The sequence below is a fragment of the Tiliqua scincoides genome, chromosome 4 (assembly GCF_035046505.1).
Source record: "Tiliqua scincoides isolate rTilSci1 chromosome 4, rTilSci1.hap2, whole genome shotgun sequence".
In the NCBI taxonomy this organism is placed as follows: domain Eukaryota; kingdom Metazoa; phylum Chordata; class Lepidosauria; order Squamata; family Scincidae; genus Tiliqua; species Tiliqua scincoides.
In genome coordinates this window covers 88,047,367-88,064,395 of record NC_089824.1, presented here as the reverse complement: position 1 = coordinate 88,064,395, position 17,029 = coordinate 88,047,367, and the positions used below count along the sequence as shown (strand labels likewise).

The following is a 17,029-nucleotide window of genomic DNA, read 5'->3' as shown; positions in this document are numbered from 1 at the left end:
CCTAGTATACATAAGGGTTGGGAAATTGGAGGAGCCGAGGTGGCCCTCAGCACAATAGGTTTCTGGATTGTACCCAAAGGCAGGTGAGTAGAACTTGTAACCCACCAATCAGAATACATTCCCCATCAGACATATTTGGTGGTCTATCAGGGGCTTAACAGATTAATCATTTTTTTCTGCCTATACTGAAAAATCAAACTGAAATATGTGTGGGAAGCACTTGGAAGAGCAGGATATATGTCCTGGGGGCTGCATGCTGCTTGGTGAACCATAAATTGTGCATGCCTGACTCTAAAGCTATAGCTTGACTATAAAAACCTTCTATAAGAACGAAAGATTTTGACACCTTTAGCATTTGGGGATGGTAGGCTTAACACTGCCATGAGAGTCAACACTGCAAATGAAACTGTTACATCAAAAACATTATTTTCTTCGGCAAGATACACATATATGCTTCTGTCTGACCTTAAACAACTGTGACATGCACAGACTCAGGAGCTCATATGCACTGATTTTGCAGATGGTGAATGTTGAACTCCTAAGTATAAAGAAGCTTTTTGAACACAATTCAACTATTAAATGCTTCATACTCTGGGGGAATCGAGGTGGATTGTCATTGACGTCGGTTAGCGTGATGTTCACGGTGGTCGTTCCCGATAATCCGCCCATCTGGCCTCCCATGTCTTTTGCTTGGATGACCACTTGGTACAGCTCCCTGTTTTCTCTGCTCATATCTGGTAAAGCCGTCTTGATGACACCTTGTAGAAAAGAGAAGGAAAAAACAAACAAACAAACAAGTAAGAGATTGGGAGGTGGGGGGAACATCGATGAAAGAGGGTATTAAAATGGATTTGTGTCAGATATGCTCTAGCAGTTAATCCACAGCAAATAAATAAAATTGAAGGTGTAGGCATTGAAATAAGGCTTTCACTCTGTGACTACTTTAATGTCACAGCAAGGAAAGAGGGGAAGCAAGAAGCTCCTATTACACAATGTTTTTAGATTGGCACTAAATCAATTTAATTATCCTTCTGGAAAAGCAAAACAAAAAGTGGTTATACCTTTGATATGAAAGCTTACAAACAACTTTCTCTGGTAGTTATTTTTAAGCTAGCATCAAAGGGTGTAATAAATAAGATTTTACAAACCTCTCCCAAATCAAGTCGGAATGAGTTGATAGAATGGATTGTACCTTTTCAGACTGTAGGTGAGGGATCACATTTGTTTAATACTCTTGCACATAAATGTAATAAACTAACACAAGGAGAAGGTTTGATCAACCTTCTTTCCGTTGCGGGAGAGAGGGCACAATCCAAACCAGTACTCTTCATCTTCAGTCTAGCTGCAGTCCACTCTACCAGCTCAGAATGCTACCGGGTCATCTTGCTCCATGTGTAGATCCCTCCCAAATTGGTAGCTGCCTCTTCTTGACAGTTGTTACTGATGCAACCAGGGTGGAATCACAAGTGGGGTTTGAGTAGATCAGAAAGCAGCCAGTAGCTTCCTTTACCTGTATGTTTCTGGTTGGACCCTTTCCACCCACTGCCCATTTCATTATTTGCGTTACACAGACTGAATCATGTGCAGCGCAAAAACTACGTGGCTATTTTTTCCCCATACTACATGCATGGTTTCTAAGACCCTGTCGTGATTTTTATTGAGCTGGCTGAGATTTCTTTTTTTAATTAGCTATTCCAAAATATCACAGAACCAGTGCAATGTAATCCATTCGGCAGCTGTGGCTTGTCATTTGCTATACTCATGTTAACAATACACAAATGAAGCCAGATGACTGAGTTTACGAATCGGTTGCCCTTTTGTAACTCATGATGGTTTTTGGCAACACAGATTTTCTCAAAGAGGGCATCTACTCAGAAAGCAGCTTTAGCAAAGCAGTGGTGGCAAGTTCAGACATCTGCTGGGGTCTCCTGAGTGGCAAACAGCCCACCATCTCAACAGAACTGCATGAAGCACCCAGGAGGTCAAAAGCACCATGAGCAAATTTTGTTTGCTCACCCTGCCTATTCCACTATTTAAGATGGGCCACCAAAGGGCATTGGTTCTGGCAAGTCTTGGTTCTGGCAGCAACTGGATCAATACAGACAAACATTTATAGCAGTATTTGAATAGGCTAATGAAAGCCATTGGCTTTTTTAAACACATAGGATGCAAATATTTGAAAACGATAAAATTAAAAAGCTGTCAATTCCTGCAGATAATTAAAGCCAAGCCAAGCACAGTAATTAGAGCAAATCAAAGTCAACAGATATTCTGACCTGTTTCTGGATCCACTGAGAAGTATGGCTGGCCCTGGAGGATGCTATAAACCACTTTGGCACTGTTGCCGTAGTTAGAATCATCAGCATCTGTGGCTGTCACTTGGATTACAGAAGTGCCTGTATAGGAACAAAATAGCAACAACAACAAAAATCCACAATATGAAATGAGATGAAATCTGATCATCAAGTCACATTTGTGCAATATGTACATGTTGGTCAGGTTTACCATGAGCACATCATGAGACCCCTCTCACACACAACTACAATCTGAACTACAATGCAGTTAACTATCACACACACACACACACACACACACACACACACACACACACACACGTGCACAGAGGAAATTCTTCATTGTCATCTGCAGACACAAGTCAATGGAAGCAAGACTGGCCCTTTGACCACCACAAAACAGTGTGGTGAAGCAAACAGCATGTTGGATCTGAACTATGGAAATCCAGGTGCAAATCTCTTCTCAGCTACTCAGCTAATAGCATTCTAGTCACTGTTGCTGAACTGTCCTACTGTATAGGCAGGGAACCAAACAGAACTTGAAAACCGATACAGAGACATTTTATGTTCAGTGAGTCCATACTAAAATAGTTTGGTTACCTGAACACTGACAAAAAAAATGGCAGCAATGGATTCAGGGAGAAGGGAAGATTAAGAGTGGGAAAGGGGTGGTATCAGTGACAGTGTCACACACTGATATCCTATCCCCCTTTCCAGATCCCCCAACCCAGGTTCATGTGGACTTATACAAGTGATATAGCTGGCACAGGTCTCAGTAGAAACAGCAGGCTGGCATGAGTTTACCCCAGCCAAGGGAATAAATGTTCTCTTATCCCAAGGAGGCCTTCAGAGATTTGTAGCCGAATCCTGAGTTGCCCGGCGCCCAGAGGAGCAGCGGCACTAAAATGGCTACCGCTATATACTATGGGTGCCGCGGCAGCTGTCATTGTCTCCTTGGTGGAAGGAGACATTCATCCTCTACTGCTGGGTAAGCACACAGATTTCTCAGTGGGTCTCTGTTTTACCCAAGTCCCCTCTCCAAACTTTCCAGAGAAGTTAGGTCTGCTTTTAAGCTAATTAGCTCCCCAGTTCTCCACCAACCAGCAGTCTCCAGCCATAGCAGTTCCAGTAGTCCACAGTTGCCCATTCACCAGTTCATCAGTCAGTCAACCAGTCAATTTAGTCCCTCAGTCAGTTAGCAGGTCCGTCAGACAGTTAGCCAGTCCGTTAAACTGTTAGCAGGTCCGTTGGTCAGTCCATTAGTTTGTTAGTCAGGGAACAAGGGCTGGAGGGGGTAGGACCGGCATAGCCTTGCTCCGCCAGATCCAATGCTCCATGTCAATCTGAAAAACCTAACATGGAGCTTCTCCAGTTTGTGCCGGCAAAATAACCTGCACAGACTGGAGGAGACTGCAATGGAAATGCTGAAGATATTGTGAGGAGAAAGGATGTGGTGCTCTCGTGAAACTAGGAAGCATAGGATTAAAGCCTAGGCTTTAACAGCAAGTGTGCTCCACAGCTGAAGCCACTAGAGACACCACCGTCCTCAGGAATATAAGCAGTACCTGGAGCAGGGAGAGTTTGTGAGCAGTAGAAGGCGCAGAAGGTTAGAGGAAGGATTGACTAGCTGACTGATGCACTGAGTGACCTTCATTCATATGAAAAATGATGGTCAAACGGCTTTCCATTTTAATATGTAACGTGTGCATCTCTGGAGGAATGAATTGACACATAGCTCAGGAGGACTGTTCCTGAAGAGATGTCACACAAAGATGACTTCTTTCCTCTGCTACAATGGCAATAGCTGCTCTTCAGTCCCTTGACTCCCTGCTGTGACCACCATACTGAGGGAAGCAAGGTACTATAATTGCATATAATTATAGTACCTTGCTTCCCTCAGTACGGTGGTCACAGCAGGGAGTCAAGGAACTGAAGAGCAGCTATTGCCATTGTAGCAGAGGAAAGAAGTCATCAGGAACTCTTATCTACATGACCTATGAGCTAAATAGACTATTTATGCCTCCAGAGGCCTCTTCCAGGTTCTGGGAGGTGACCCACTCCATTGGTCTTCACGGGCCTAAAAATGGCCAGCAGAAGCATTTAAAAGCTGCTTCTGATTTTGGAGGTGATTTTCAGTTTGACCGGAAATAGTTTTTGGCTTCTGTGGACCATTCTGAGGGATGCAGAGGCCAATAGAGTGGGTTGCTGGCCCAAGGTGACCTATGAGAGGCCTCTGAAGGCACCTGGTGAATCGTTCTGGCCAGCAGCAGTTCATTAAAATTCCACATGTCAGATTGAAGAGTAAGTATACAGGATAGAGGGCCCATTGAGTTTGATGAGAGACAGAAAATAGCATTCAGTTCACACAGTTCATCAGTGTATTAATCTGTATCCTCTCTGAGCCCAATCCCATCCTTTCCCTCTTCAACTGTATCAAAAACAGAAATGGTGTTCCAACCACTGGATAATCTGAGTCATGTTTTTAGTTATTTTCGGTTCTGTCATCCAGCAGTGAAGTGGGTGCCCAGAATGCTATTGTCCAGTCTTGAGATATGCTGTGACCAATGAAGAGAGCACCCAACTGCAAGTTTTTACTGCTCCATCGTCCTTCTAGTTCTTCAGTGTTAACATCCTGTTCGTTTTGCAAAAGTAATTTCACCTCTTTATCCCTCCTCACCTTTGCTTATTTTGTCCCTGAAGAGCCAAATAATGATGTCTGCTCAGTCGGGTGCCTGCAAACAGGCAGCACAATACCAATAATATTTGCTGTCTCTCAGTGCTTTGTCTCCCCTGTATACCAGAGACTAATTTTTTAAATTGGATCTGACATGGTGATGTGAGTAGAACATGCTTCTATTATTACTCTGGAATGCCCTCGCTGTGGAACGCGCTTGATTCTGAGTTGTGTTTAGTCAGTGAAGGGGACTCCTGCATGTCTGTTGATAAAGCATTATTATGACTGCTGCAAATAGTCATGACTGCAGCAAAATTAAGATATTAGTTCTAAATGGGGGGAAAAAGTTTGTATTAATTTAACATGCAAGTCATGGAAACATCTGGCTGCTGTGTCTCGAGATAATTTGTGGCCCACAATTTGTAGAAAGCAGAACAAAGGACTGTAGGTTCAAAGGAAAATTCGAAGTCTGAAGCGCAGCAAATTTCAGGCTTATCCTGCTGGTGCATCTTGAGAATGTCTATTTTGAGTTGACGGCTTTTCTCCCAAAAGTTAACTTTCAGAACATGATTTGAGAGCACAATGGGCTGAGCCGCAGTGGGGATTTGTGGCCATGAATGCGATGGCAAATGTGCTGTGTATTTTATTAAAGTGAGGATAATGTTGTTCTTATTAGGAAGTGGGCCAATTAACATGAGGCTGGGAGATAACATCTCACCAACTTGAGGGATGGAGAGGGAGGAATTCATGCAACCATTTTGAGGTTCTGGTTGAGAGGTGACATTACACTAGGTGATTTTTTTTTTTTTTTACTCTACAATTTAGTACCTGATTTTAGGACTATTGATATGTATTAAATATATTCAGGTTGATTCTGTATTCAACAACATTTTCAATATTTTTCTTGCATGAGATGTCAAAATCTTGAACCTCATCTGAAAAAAAAACACACAAATGCATTCCCCACAACCAATTGTCGTACTTTCAACGTTTAATTCATGGCTTCTGCTGTTGCATCAATGAATCTGAGGATTCATCCAGAGAAACACTGTACTGCCTCCCCAAAGTAGGAATACAGAATCACAACCTGGACCCTCAAAATTGTGATATGACTTGAGAATCATGATGGGTTAAAAATAAGACATGTTCTGTTTTAAACCTTGAGAAATGCTGTTAGAAAATCAAAACCTGTAAATTCTGGATTCCAGATCTTGGGTAGGATGATATTTTTATGGGCATGGCTACACTACCAGCTGCCTAGTAGGCATTAAACCTCTTCTCTGAAATGAAGATCTTTAACAAGAAAAGTCTTAGAGCTCAATAAACTACCTTTCCCTATATGGCTTGTTTGAGTTCTGCTTTTCTGACCCACCTTCAGTACAAGCAATTAAGAACACAGGTGTGCATGACCTGTCTCCTATTGCACCAGGACACCGCCTAATTGCATGGGTATTGTTTTTGCATGAGCTACCCCTCCACATGCACTCTTTAAATACAAGTAGTAATTGCACACGGAGGGGTGGTTTAGATGAACATTCTCATATGATCAGGCAGTGACACCCCAGTGTGATTGGCATATACAGGGCATATACACTCATTAGTATACTTACATCTTTGATTACATGAAGTGGGATTTGGTTGAGAAATTGTCACCTGAACTAGCCAACTAATGGTTAAGCAGATATAAAACTGATGTTTGTAGTACAGAGGTAGCATGCTTCTTTCTAAGTGTAATGCAGTGATGGGCAGCCCAATCCTATCAGGCTACCCCCATGTGCTCCGAACTTGCCGCCAACTCCGAGTATTGCAAATGTGTCATAAGGTACTTCGGTGCCAGCAGCAAGGATGCTGGGTCAGGGCTGAGGCCAGAGCCAGTCAGCACTGAGCTTCAGCACCAGAATGACGCATCACTGGAGCAACCAGTAGTAAGTTTCCCACCTGCAGCAGGCGAGGCTTTTGGAGTGGAAGAAGGCATAGGGAAGGTGGGAAAGGGGCAGAATGGGCAGGTGGACCAGGCTTGAGCGGGTGGGGTGAAGATGGCAGCAAAGTCTGCCACCGAATCCAATGCTCCTCTCTGAGCAAAAAACCTGACACGGGTCTCATCGTTCTGTGCCAACTCAATAGTGGGTGCAGATCTGAGGAGAACCATTAAGGCCACAGTTGCTCGACACAGGGTAAGGGAATGTTTGTTCCCTTACCCCGAGGAGAAGTCCAGCAACTTCCCTGGCCCCATAGAACACAGCAGTAGCTATTTCAGCACCACTGTAGCCCTGGATGTCAGGGAAGCATAGAAGTGGACCCTAAGGCCCTGATCCTATCCCCTGCCACAAGTGCTGATGCACCCATGCCAAAAAGGCTTGCGCTGTATGCTGTGGTGGGAAGGGGGTGACCTGAAAGCAAATAAGAGGTAAATAAAAATGTTTCTCATAATCCCTCAGACAGCCTATAGGTCTCCTCAGACATATGCCACCTTTTGGAAGGTGAGGGGTGAAAGGGAAGCAGGGAAGTTTTCAAAACGGAACAGGGAGGGGATGGGGCAGGGATGAGGGTTATTGGGTGTGGGATAGGGTTCAGCAGCAGTGGCACCTGTTAAATCCTAACCCTCTTCTGCTGCAAGTTCGCAGAATGTTGGAGAGGAAAGGTATATTTGGCTTGCATACTGTGAGGGAGCTTCTAAATCAGGCCCACCTCAATAAAACCATCTTCAGTGGCTTACTCTTCCATTTAAACTAGTTCATTTCATGTCAAATGCCTATTTTCCTCATTCAAATATTGATTGGTATGAGTAATACTATCACTGAGAGTAGAGGGAACATTTCTTTAGAATACATCAATAGGCAGCAAGAGTGTGTGTTCTGGAGAAAGTGCTGGCTTGAAGTGTGGAGGATATAAATGTGTTTGGACACGCAATTACACTTGTATAATACTTAAAAGGAAAAATACTGCTATATGTAAGATGCTCACAGGGACCCTCTGTGAGATGTGAATAGGATGATAAATACAAATTTGTGGTAGGTCATGAATGAAAAATATCCCTTTCCTAAGGCTGGTTCTTCTCCTAGGGTTATCCATGAAGAGCTGACCATGACCACACACGCACACTGTCCTCTTCGCTATTCTTTATTTGAGCATATTCACCTTCCCCTTAACCAGTAAGTAAAAGAAGCTTACCCCTGAGCCAGCTTATTGGACCATGAAGTCCAGCCAATGTCCAAGAGCAAGAAATTAAAAAGCCTTGTGTGAACCTCCCCTCAATCTCTCAAGTGAAACAGAGTATATGTCTACTGGCTCTAAAAGGCAGGACTACACAACACACACATACACCCATGTACAACTGAAGCTTTGAATGTTCAGTGTGGGTTGTGTTCATCCCCTTGACAGCTTTGGAATTGAAGGAACAAGAAGCCTAGGATCATATGAATAAACTGAGATAGGAAATGTACCTAATTTGGAATGTGTTTAATATCAGCTTGTGTTAAAATCTCCTTGCAAACCTGTATATCCCTCCTCACATTTTTTTCCGATATTGCTAAAAGTCCTGGGTTTTCCCCTTATAATTGGCAACTATTTCTTTTGTGTACTATTTCCTTGTAACCCCTATTAATCAATTCCTTACAGTTTTTACTGATTTTCCTGCCGGTCCCAAATTCACTTAAGAGGGAACAGATTTGTCACAGCTCTTTGACTGTCCCATTTCACTACTGTTTGCTTGTTTGTTTCCCAGGACAATTCCCAGGATATGGGAATTTCTGTTCACTTGGGAGAGAAGCTTTTCCAAGGCAGCATCTTTCTGGCTGGGGTCCTTAGCTGTAGATTGTGGCAGCAACTCAACTACCAGTCTATCCAGTTTGCCTGTAAAGGGAGGGAAGTGTAACCACACAAGAGGTTGTGTGCTAGAGGCTATCAGTTAGTCTCTATGTCCTGGTCAGCCCTCCAGCTTTCCTCACACTTGAGTAGATTTTAAATGCATACATGCCATACTGCTATGACTGGCGATAAATACAAACTAAGAAGCCAGAATTGTAAGGAACATAAACAAAGGGAGCTAGAGAACGAAGAGAATCAGACCCATGTGCAACTGAAGCCTTTCAGGGGGGACGATGACAGAGAGGATGCACATTAGTAGTGGGCTCAGAAAAAGATGCTCAGGCACTTCACATGGAGTGCAGGTGCTGTTCTCCACGTCTGTGAATGTCAGAATCTGGTCCCTTGTCCCCTCATCCTGACTCACTTATCTGATGTGTCCTGGACTGTTGGTGGTCTTTGGCCTGCATATGTTACAAGTGTGAAAGAGACATGACATTCATTTTATAGTTGCCTTAGCAAAGCAGAGGCACATGGTCTCTGACCACATTGAAACGATATTTGCATACTTTGGAACTGCTTTGTGATGCTGAGAGAAGCCTGTGTAGAGTTGATTGTCTCCGCATTCTGCTTTCAAACCAACTCCATTTAATACGCTTGTGTTTTTCCAAGAGTTAGAGAGCAGGCCTGGCATTTTCTATGCTGAATGCATATAGCCAGCTAACAGAATGCATACAAGTGGAGATAAGAATAAATTGCAAAAGTTTACCTTCCCTTCAGTATAGCCAGTGATTTTGACTGAATAAGAACTGTACAATATTTTCCATAATTCCTTCAAACAGATGCAGCAAATGGCAAAATTATGTTCGAATATAGATTGTTTGATGTTTTTAGTATTACAATGAATAAAGTGAGGGGATTTGCAGATTTCTTCCTGATGTGTGCTTTCTTTCCAGTTTTGGGACTGTGGTCTCTATCTCCTGCATCCCAAAATGACTACACTCCAGAATCTGACAGAGGTTTGTTAGTGTTGAGGTCAATCTTCCCCCTGTGCTGTTCAGTAGCAGGAAATAAAGTAGATGCATGTGCCCCAGGTTATATTCTTCTGTGGGACAGCTGTGAAGTCCAGCAGGTCTTCACAGTGCATTGCAAGCACTGAACATGCACCCTAGAATGTGACCCAGAATCCTAAGCAGCAAGTAGAAGATCATCAGGAGCTGAGGTGATGTGGAACATTCCAGCATGGCTGGGTTATGGCAATATTTTCTAGGAAGAATGCACAGACCACACTATGGGTCAGAGATGGACGACTTGACTTATAAGATTCAGACCTGAGTCACCAAACATGCATTTCCTGGACTCATGCTAACTTGAGAGACACGTGTTTTGAAGCCAGAAGTAACTTGAGACTCTGGAGCTTTTCTCGGGAACAAATGAGAATGTGTATATCAAGTGTCACGAACGGGGGTAGGTGGGTTTGTTGATGAGGTTCATAAGGAACCGAATGATACTTTCTGCACTGCTGCACTCACTCAAAGAACAGCAGAGCTTTTGTTTATGGATGGGATGGGGACATCAGGGGTGTGTTAAATGAGAATTCACATATACAAACACAAAGACAAACACACCCCACCTGCAGCTCTGATTTTTCCTTCATTTCAGAGTCTTTTTTTTCTTATTCAAAAGAGAAGTCAAAGTCCCAATTCAGCTATGGTCAAATCATGAAGGCCGCCCTTTAAAATTCATGCATGAGTCAATTCAAAGGGGGTAGGGACCTGGAACTTGACTCAAGTCTCGCCACAGTGGACTGACACATCCCTGCTATGGGATGCAGCCAGTTTTTTTTTTTGTTAATGTTGTATCCAAGATATAATTTTAAAGAATGAATAAGTGGGAATGTGCTTTGAAAATAAATGAGCAAGTTTCTCAATTAAGGATCTGCTATATTTGCTTCCATTAAGTTCACAAAGCCTTTAAAGGGCTATTTTAGGAAAGGGAATTCTTCAATTCCCATGATTTTTTCACAGAATTCAACTGGGATTTTTCATTTTGTCCGGTGCAGCTGTATCAGAGCTGAAGGGAAGGGACCTTGACTTAACATCTTATCTGAAGGACGACATCTCTAACTGTGCAGAACACGTCCCTTAATACTGCGCTGCACAGTCAGCATTAGGTATGAGTGAAAAGTGCTGAGGTGAGGACTTTTGAGTCCATAATGTTTTTTTGTCCAAAGATTAGAGAGCTATAGTTGAGGGAGGGGAAAAATGGCTATAATAAAAGTAGATAGGAAAATGGATCTGTCAAATAATTTCAGCATAAAGTATGATTAAAAAACCCTCTTTTAGTGTTGTTTTAAAGGTCACTCTTGGTTTGAACTAGTCGACTATGGCAACTTTCCTTTGATGTTGCAGTCATGGGAAATAAAAATGGAAAATAGCACTGCTAAATAGCCATGATCTGCTAATTGATGGAAGGATATGGGAGGGAGGATGAGAACTGCATGTCTTCTTGTGCTTTAGATTTATGAAAATCTGTTTTTAGTTCACAATAGTATTTTCTTTTCCCTATCGGGCAGCCCAATCCTATGCTGCCCTGGCACAGCATGGTACAGCAGTGCCGAAATGGCTGCTGCTATATCCCGTGGGTCCAGAGCAGCCACTGGAAAACTCCAGAACTTGGCTGCCCCCAATGGGTCTCCTTGGAGTTTTGCTAGCTCCTTAGCTGGAGCAGAACCAAGGAGACCCATGTCAGGCTCTGCAGCTGGGGGGAGGAAGAATTCGGCAGGAATCTCTACCACCATCCCTGCCCCCCTCCTGGGCCCAATTCACCCTTAAACCTCCATCCAGTTCCACCCCTGCCCAGAAAGCCTCCCTGGTGCCTGGCAGGGGAACTCACCAGCCAATGTTCCTTGTCAGTGCCAAGTGGCATGGGCCTCTCAGCTGATGCTGGGTTTCTCTTGCCAGTGACAAAGTGCCTTACGGCACTTTTGCAACAACCAGTGCCAGTGTTGCTAGCACAGCACTGATGCTGGAGAGCATAGGATTAGGCCCTTAGAATAGTAGTTACTTTGCAATGTAGAAAGTGGGAACTGCTTGGGAATGAATCTCTTTGATGCTGATGGGATTTATGTTAATGAAGCTTGATAACATGGATCATTCTCTCTTCCCCCCCTTTAATGGCTTGATCCACATGATGTACAAAAATATATGTACCAATTTGGATCAAGGGTATAATAACGCAGCAAGAGAGAGAGAGAGAGAGAGAGAGAGAGAGAGAGAGAGAGAGAGAGAGAGAGAGAGAGAGAGAGCCTTAACCAAATCATGAAGTACATAAAAATGTGGCAACTATAGCTCTAGTATAAAAGCAGATGGAAACCCCAAGGGAGTATGTGCTGATATTTTAGGAAAAATTCTAGTACGTTTTGAACATAAGACTTCTGCGCGCGCGCGTGTGTGTGTGTGCGTGCGTGAGAGAGAGAGAGAGAGAGAGAGAGAGAAGCATTTTACATTTATAGTTCTTTTGAATGTCAAAGGTACAGAGATGTCAAATTAACACCAGTGACCATCACACTCTTATGTGCCAGCATGCGCCTTATAAACATGGTTTTCAGCATTTAAGTACAGAATGACAATCATGTGTAATATATGGTGTGTTTCGGTCTGACAGCTACTGGTTTTGGGAAAGCCATATGGAAACAAATGGGGTGGAAAAAGGCAGATAACAATGGAACACATTTGCTAATAAAAAGATATTGCTGGTAAACAGGAGCTAATGAATTGATATCTACTGAAGCTTTTATTACACTTTTGTACCACAGATAACCTCCCAAGCACCGTTAGGGAGAGACTTTCAGTATTTTTCTTTTAAGTCCTTCTATACTGCATATCATAAAGTATACTTACCAACTGTGGACTTTTCGGGAACGCTGGCAATGTAAATGTTCTTGGTAAATTTTGGCTCATTGTCATTGATATCATGGATTTTAATGATAAATTCCGACTCTGGCTCCACTTGTCTTCCAGTCTTTCGGTCTATAGCCTTGGCACGTAGCACATACAGGGACTTTTCTTCTCTGTCCAGCTTTTTTGCTGCATGAATATCTCCTGTATTTTCATCTATAATGAATACACTGCCAGCCCCATCGCCTGTTAATATGTATTTTAAATTTCCATCTCCTTTATCTTGGTCAGTGTGTAGCTTCAGGGAAGTAAAGAAAAGAAGAAGAAGAAGAAAAGCTATATAAATATATGCATTGTTATTACAGACCAAATCTTTCAGCACATATGAGTAAGTCTCTACAAATCTTGTCTGTAATTGGGGTCAGCAGTGGTTATCTCCTGTCTCACTGTAGAGGAAAAAATTACAAAACTAAGATTTGAGTCACACATGCAAAATGAGTCTAAACAAATTGGTAAAGGACACAAGAGGATGTGGAAGATTAGATGGTAGCATTCAAATCTAAGAAAACGATGGTAAATACAATATCACTTTCTTAGAACTGTATTTGAGAAACGTGCTGTTTTTCCATCAAGAAAAATATTCACTTTCAGCAAGATGAAAAATTTGTCATACAGCATTGAGAGCTCGTGTTTGAGAACCCCAAGTTCAAGTCCCCCCCACCCCATATGTTGGCATCCTTCAGTCTCAGAAGACTATGGTATCGCGCTCTGAATGGTGGTTCTGGAACAGAGTGTCCTCTCCAGTGCATGAAGCCTGGGTAAAGTAGATATGGAGGATAGACTGTTTCCCATGCAGCAAATCCCCCCTCTCCACATTGCTGAAATGGTCCAATGGAAAGGCAGAAGCCAATATGGTTGGTTCCAGCAGCGTCACAGGACTTGCCAGAACATGACTGTGTTCAGCCATGAACTGCCTCACGGACTCCGGCTCCAGATTTGGCCTTGAGGTTGACTCCTGAAGCCTTTTCCATAACTGGATGTAGCCACAAGGCAGTGGAGGTTTGGGATCAGAGTTTTGTTTTTTTTTCTTTTAGATGTGCTGCCCTCCCAGGCTAACGAGTCCCATCTACCCGGTGGCAGTTTAGTCGCCTCTTACAACAAGTACAGCCAAACTGAGGGCCTATCCCCAGCCCCCAGGGGATAGTCGTCCCCCCCATACATGCAGAACTAGTCATAAGATCAATTCCTATAGAACAGTAAGTACAGTTGGGATTTAAGGGTTAAAACTTTTACATATTTCCTTGCAACCATATGCAAAATGTCAAGCTTTAAATTTATCATGTTTAGCTTTGTCTAATCTTACTTGTAAAAAATGGTTAAATAGTTGGTGTTGGAATTCTTTGGTTCTTATCTTCTATATCTATCATTCCAATCCTCCCTCCAATGAGAGAGGGAGGGTTTAGAAGCACTTACACATGACCAGATCTTGTCCCCCACCTGCTGCTTCCCTTATACTTCTTAGTTCTGTGCCAGCAAGGACCGAGAAGACCCTTAGGGATAGTAGAAGCTTTCCCAAGGGCAAGTGAACAAAAGCTTGCTTACCCTGAGGAGACCCCTCCAACTGCCTCCCCTTGGGGTGCAGTGCCTGCTCCATTGATGAACCTGCATTGGTGGGTGGGGGAGAGTTAGGTGGGATGGACTGTGTGAGAATATGCAATGTGGAATTTCACCAGCTGGCTTACATCTACCTAAGTTATTTTTCATTAGCAGTAAAAGACTGATCTTTATTTATCATGGGCTCTGGAAGCATTAAGAGGAGCATTGATCACACATTTAAAAACTTACTAAAGTGGGAAAGGTTGTAAATGTTAGATTGCTCAGTCTTATCTCAACAACTCTTTGGCTTATTCGTCATCATCATCATCATCATCATCATCATCATCATCATCAAGCTCAATTTAGACCTAAATTGGCTTCTTACATAACTGAGAGGACACCAGAATTTGGGCATGCATATATACTGCTGTATTCTACTGGGCTGATAACTGCAATAATGTAATGAATGGTGTCTGTCTACTCTGGTATGTTGCCATTTTACTGTTGCCTGATTCTCTTTCTCTCTCTCTGTTGAAGTACATGCCTACTAGGACTTCTGTGTCTGTTTAAATGCTGTTTAAGCCATTTCTGGTTTAACGCTGCAAATGCGCAATAGGAACCAAATGTGTACACCTGTGGGTCAGGCAAAAATGGGTTTAATTGCATGTGCAATTATTGCAGTGATCATTGATCACTTGCAGTGATCAAGGAAGAATGCAGCATTCATTGTGGCATGCTACCTGTGAGCAGGTTAAAAAATGGAGCTTTTGCTGCTGCCACAGCACTGTCATATGCTGCAAGGCGATATGCCTCCTCGTTGCAGCAAATTCTGACTTATTTGATCTCTGTGATTTGTTCTCCAATTCTCTATGAGCCAATCCGAAGGAATCCAAGACATCACAAGATGGAAAATACACTCCAACAGTGGTGTACTAAGGTCATTTGGCACCCGGGACCCATAAATTTTTGGCACCCTCCCCATGACAAAATTATTTTCAGTAATCCTCGTGATATGAAATGAATAATAATAATGGCCAGAGAGGAAGCGCAGATAGTGAACGTTTTCTTTTATTGAACTTATATATAATAGGTTTCACATATGTAGTGAACTTTAGAGATCAAAACCCAAAATAAAACAGGGAATGCATGCCCATCAAGATAATATGCAGTGGGCTTGTGGCTTATCATACATACAAAAGCAGTTTTGTTATAATATAGAAGAAAGGCAAAACATATGTACATTTATGAAGGATATATTTGGTTTTCCAGAATGCTTACAACAAGCCATTTAGTCCCAGTGGTAATCCCAGTGTAATCCACTTTTTGTTACATAAGGCAGTTTTGTTTTCCTTTTCTGGTTTTTCTGCTATAATGTTTGATAGAATAGAGATGTTTCAACTCAGTTCGTTTCATTGCATTTTTCATGCAGTTACACATCAAATGATATAATAACATGATGGTATTATTTGAAAATACCAAGATTTTAAAAACTGGGAGGTGGTCTCTGTTACCTCCCCTTTGCAACTTGGCACTCATGGTCCCCCAGCCCTCCCATTCATATGCCACTGCACTCCAGAAAAGTCAGGGCACTAAGCTGACCTGCATTTCAGGCAGTAGTTAGTTGTGGTATGGCTGTTCCAGGAGTGTTCCCATTCACAGTGTGGATGGGGAACTGCATATTTCAAATCGTCCTTGCATCAGAACTTTTTGATGAAAAATGGACAAGTCAGGAAAAAGACAAAAAACTTATTTCTAACCCAGTTTCCCCCCTCTCTAAAATGCTTTTTTCCCCCGGACACACAGGATTTTGTGGTGTGTCTGTGTGTTTTTACATGAAGGAAGGAAACATGTCAGGATATTATGACAGTACCTTTCCTTTAATGTGTGCTTAGTGACCTTGGACCTTGGGCCAAGGTGACCTTGGGCCAGTCACTATTTCTTAGCCTCACTTACCTTGCAGGGCTGTTGTGAGAACCAAAGTTGAGGAGGAACTAAGTACACCACCCTGACACCCTTTGAGGAAGGGTGGTATAAAACAGGAGAAATTAAAATAATAATAATAAAACTGTAAGGGTGTGCCTGCAGAAGGGTTCTTCCCAGGAACTGAATTCTCACATTCAATGCACATGAAAGCCCTGGATGTCTTGAATGGAGCCTTTGCCATCCCCTCAGTCTTTAAGGAAGAAGTCTATAGCAGAGCCACCGTGAAGTGGCCCTCCCTCCCACATGCCTCTAATTCCTATCTCTTCCTGCTTTCAGATATGAACACATTCTACTTTCTTGCGAACTAGTCATCCTAAACTCACTTTTAGAACTCTTTCCAGAAAAGATGATTCACTGGAACTGTGATGTTTCTAGTTTGGCAATGCTCATCTCTCAAGGACGGCACAGTGTGCACTGCATGCACCGCCTGCTATCCATGGTGTGACTCTCCGTATGTCATGATTCCAACATTTATTTTAACTGAGATCTTGGTCGTGCAAACCATTTTTATCCTTCAGCAGCAGTACAATTCTTCGGCACAAATGTGGTTGACACCTTTTACTTTCTACCAGATGTTAAGCACTTTTCAGTTCTCACTTTTCAAAGTGCAGATACTGTGCAGGACTGCACTGGCAAACGTGCAGCATATTTATTTTTTATTTTTTTATATTTTACAAAGCAGCACTTCTACTCTTCTCCCAACTTTGGAAGTAATCAATCCAGTTTTGTTTTTTTCTCTAGCTGAAATAAAACACGTACTTGGTAAAACATCACACTGG

At 42.6% G+C, this 17,029-nt stretch overlaps 1 protein-coding gene across 3 annotated transcripts in view; it reads right to left on the bottom strand.

Moving 5' to 3' along the window:
* CDH9 (cadherin 9) overlaps window positions 1–17,029 on the bottom strand; it is a 143,991-nt gene that overhangs the window by 35,989 nt on the left and 90,973 nt on the right. For 2 of the 3 annotated variants that reach the window (XM_066626538.1, XM_066626541.1), the window contains 3 exons: window positions 12,675–12,969; window positions 2,277–2,396; window positions 591–758 (listed from right to left, as the gene is read on the bottom strand). In XM_066626538.1, the coding sequence (XP_066482635.1) occupies window positions 591–758; window positions 2,277–2,396; window positions 12,675–12,969 (583 nt within the window). Of the gene's footprint in view, window positions 1–590; window positions 759–2,276; window positions 2,397–4,971; window positions 5,029–12,674; window positions 12,970–17,029 lie in introns of those variants that run through there. The other variant, XM_066626539.1, reaches the window with a different exon arrangement.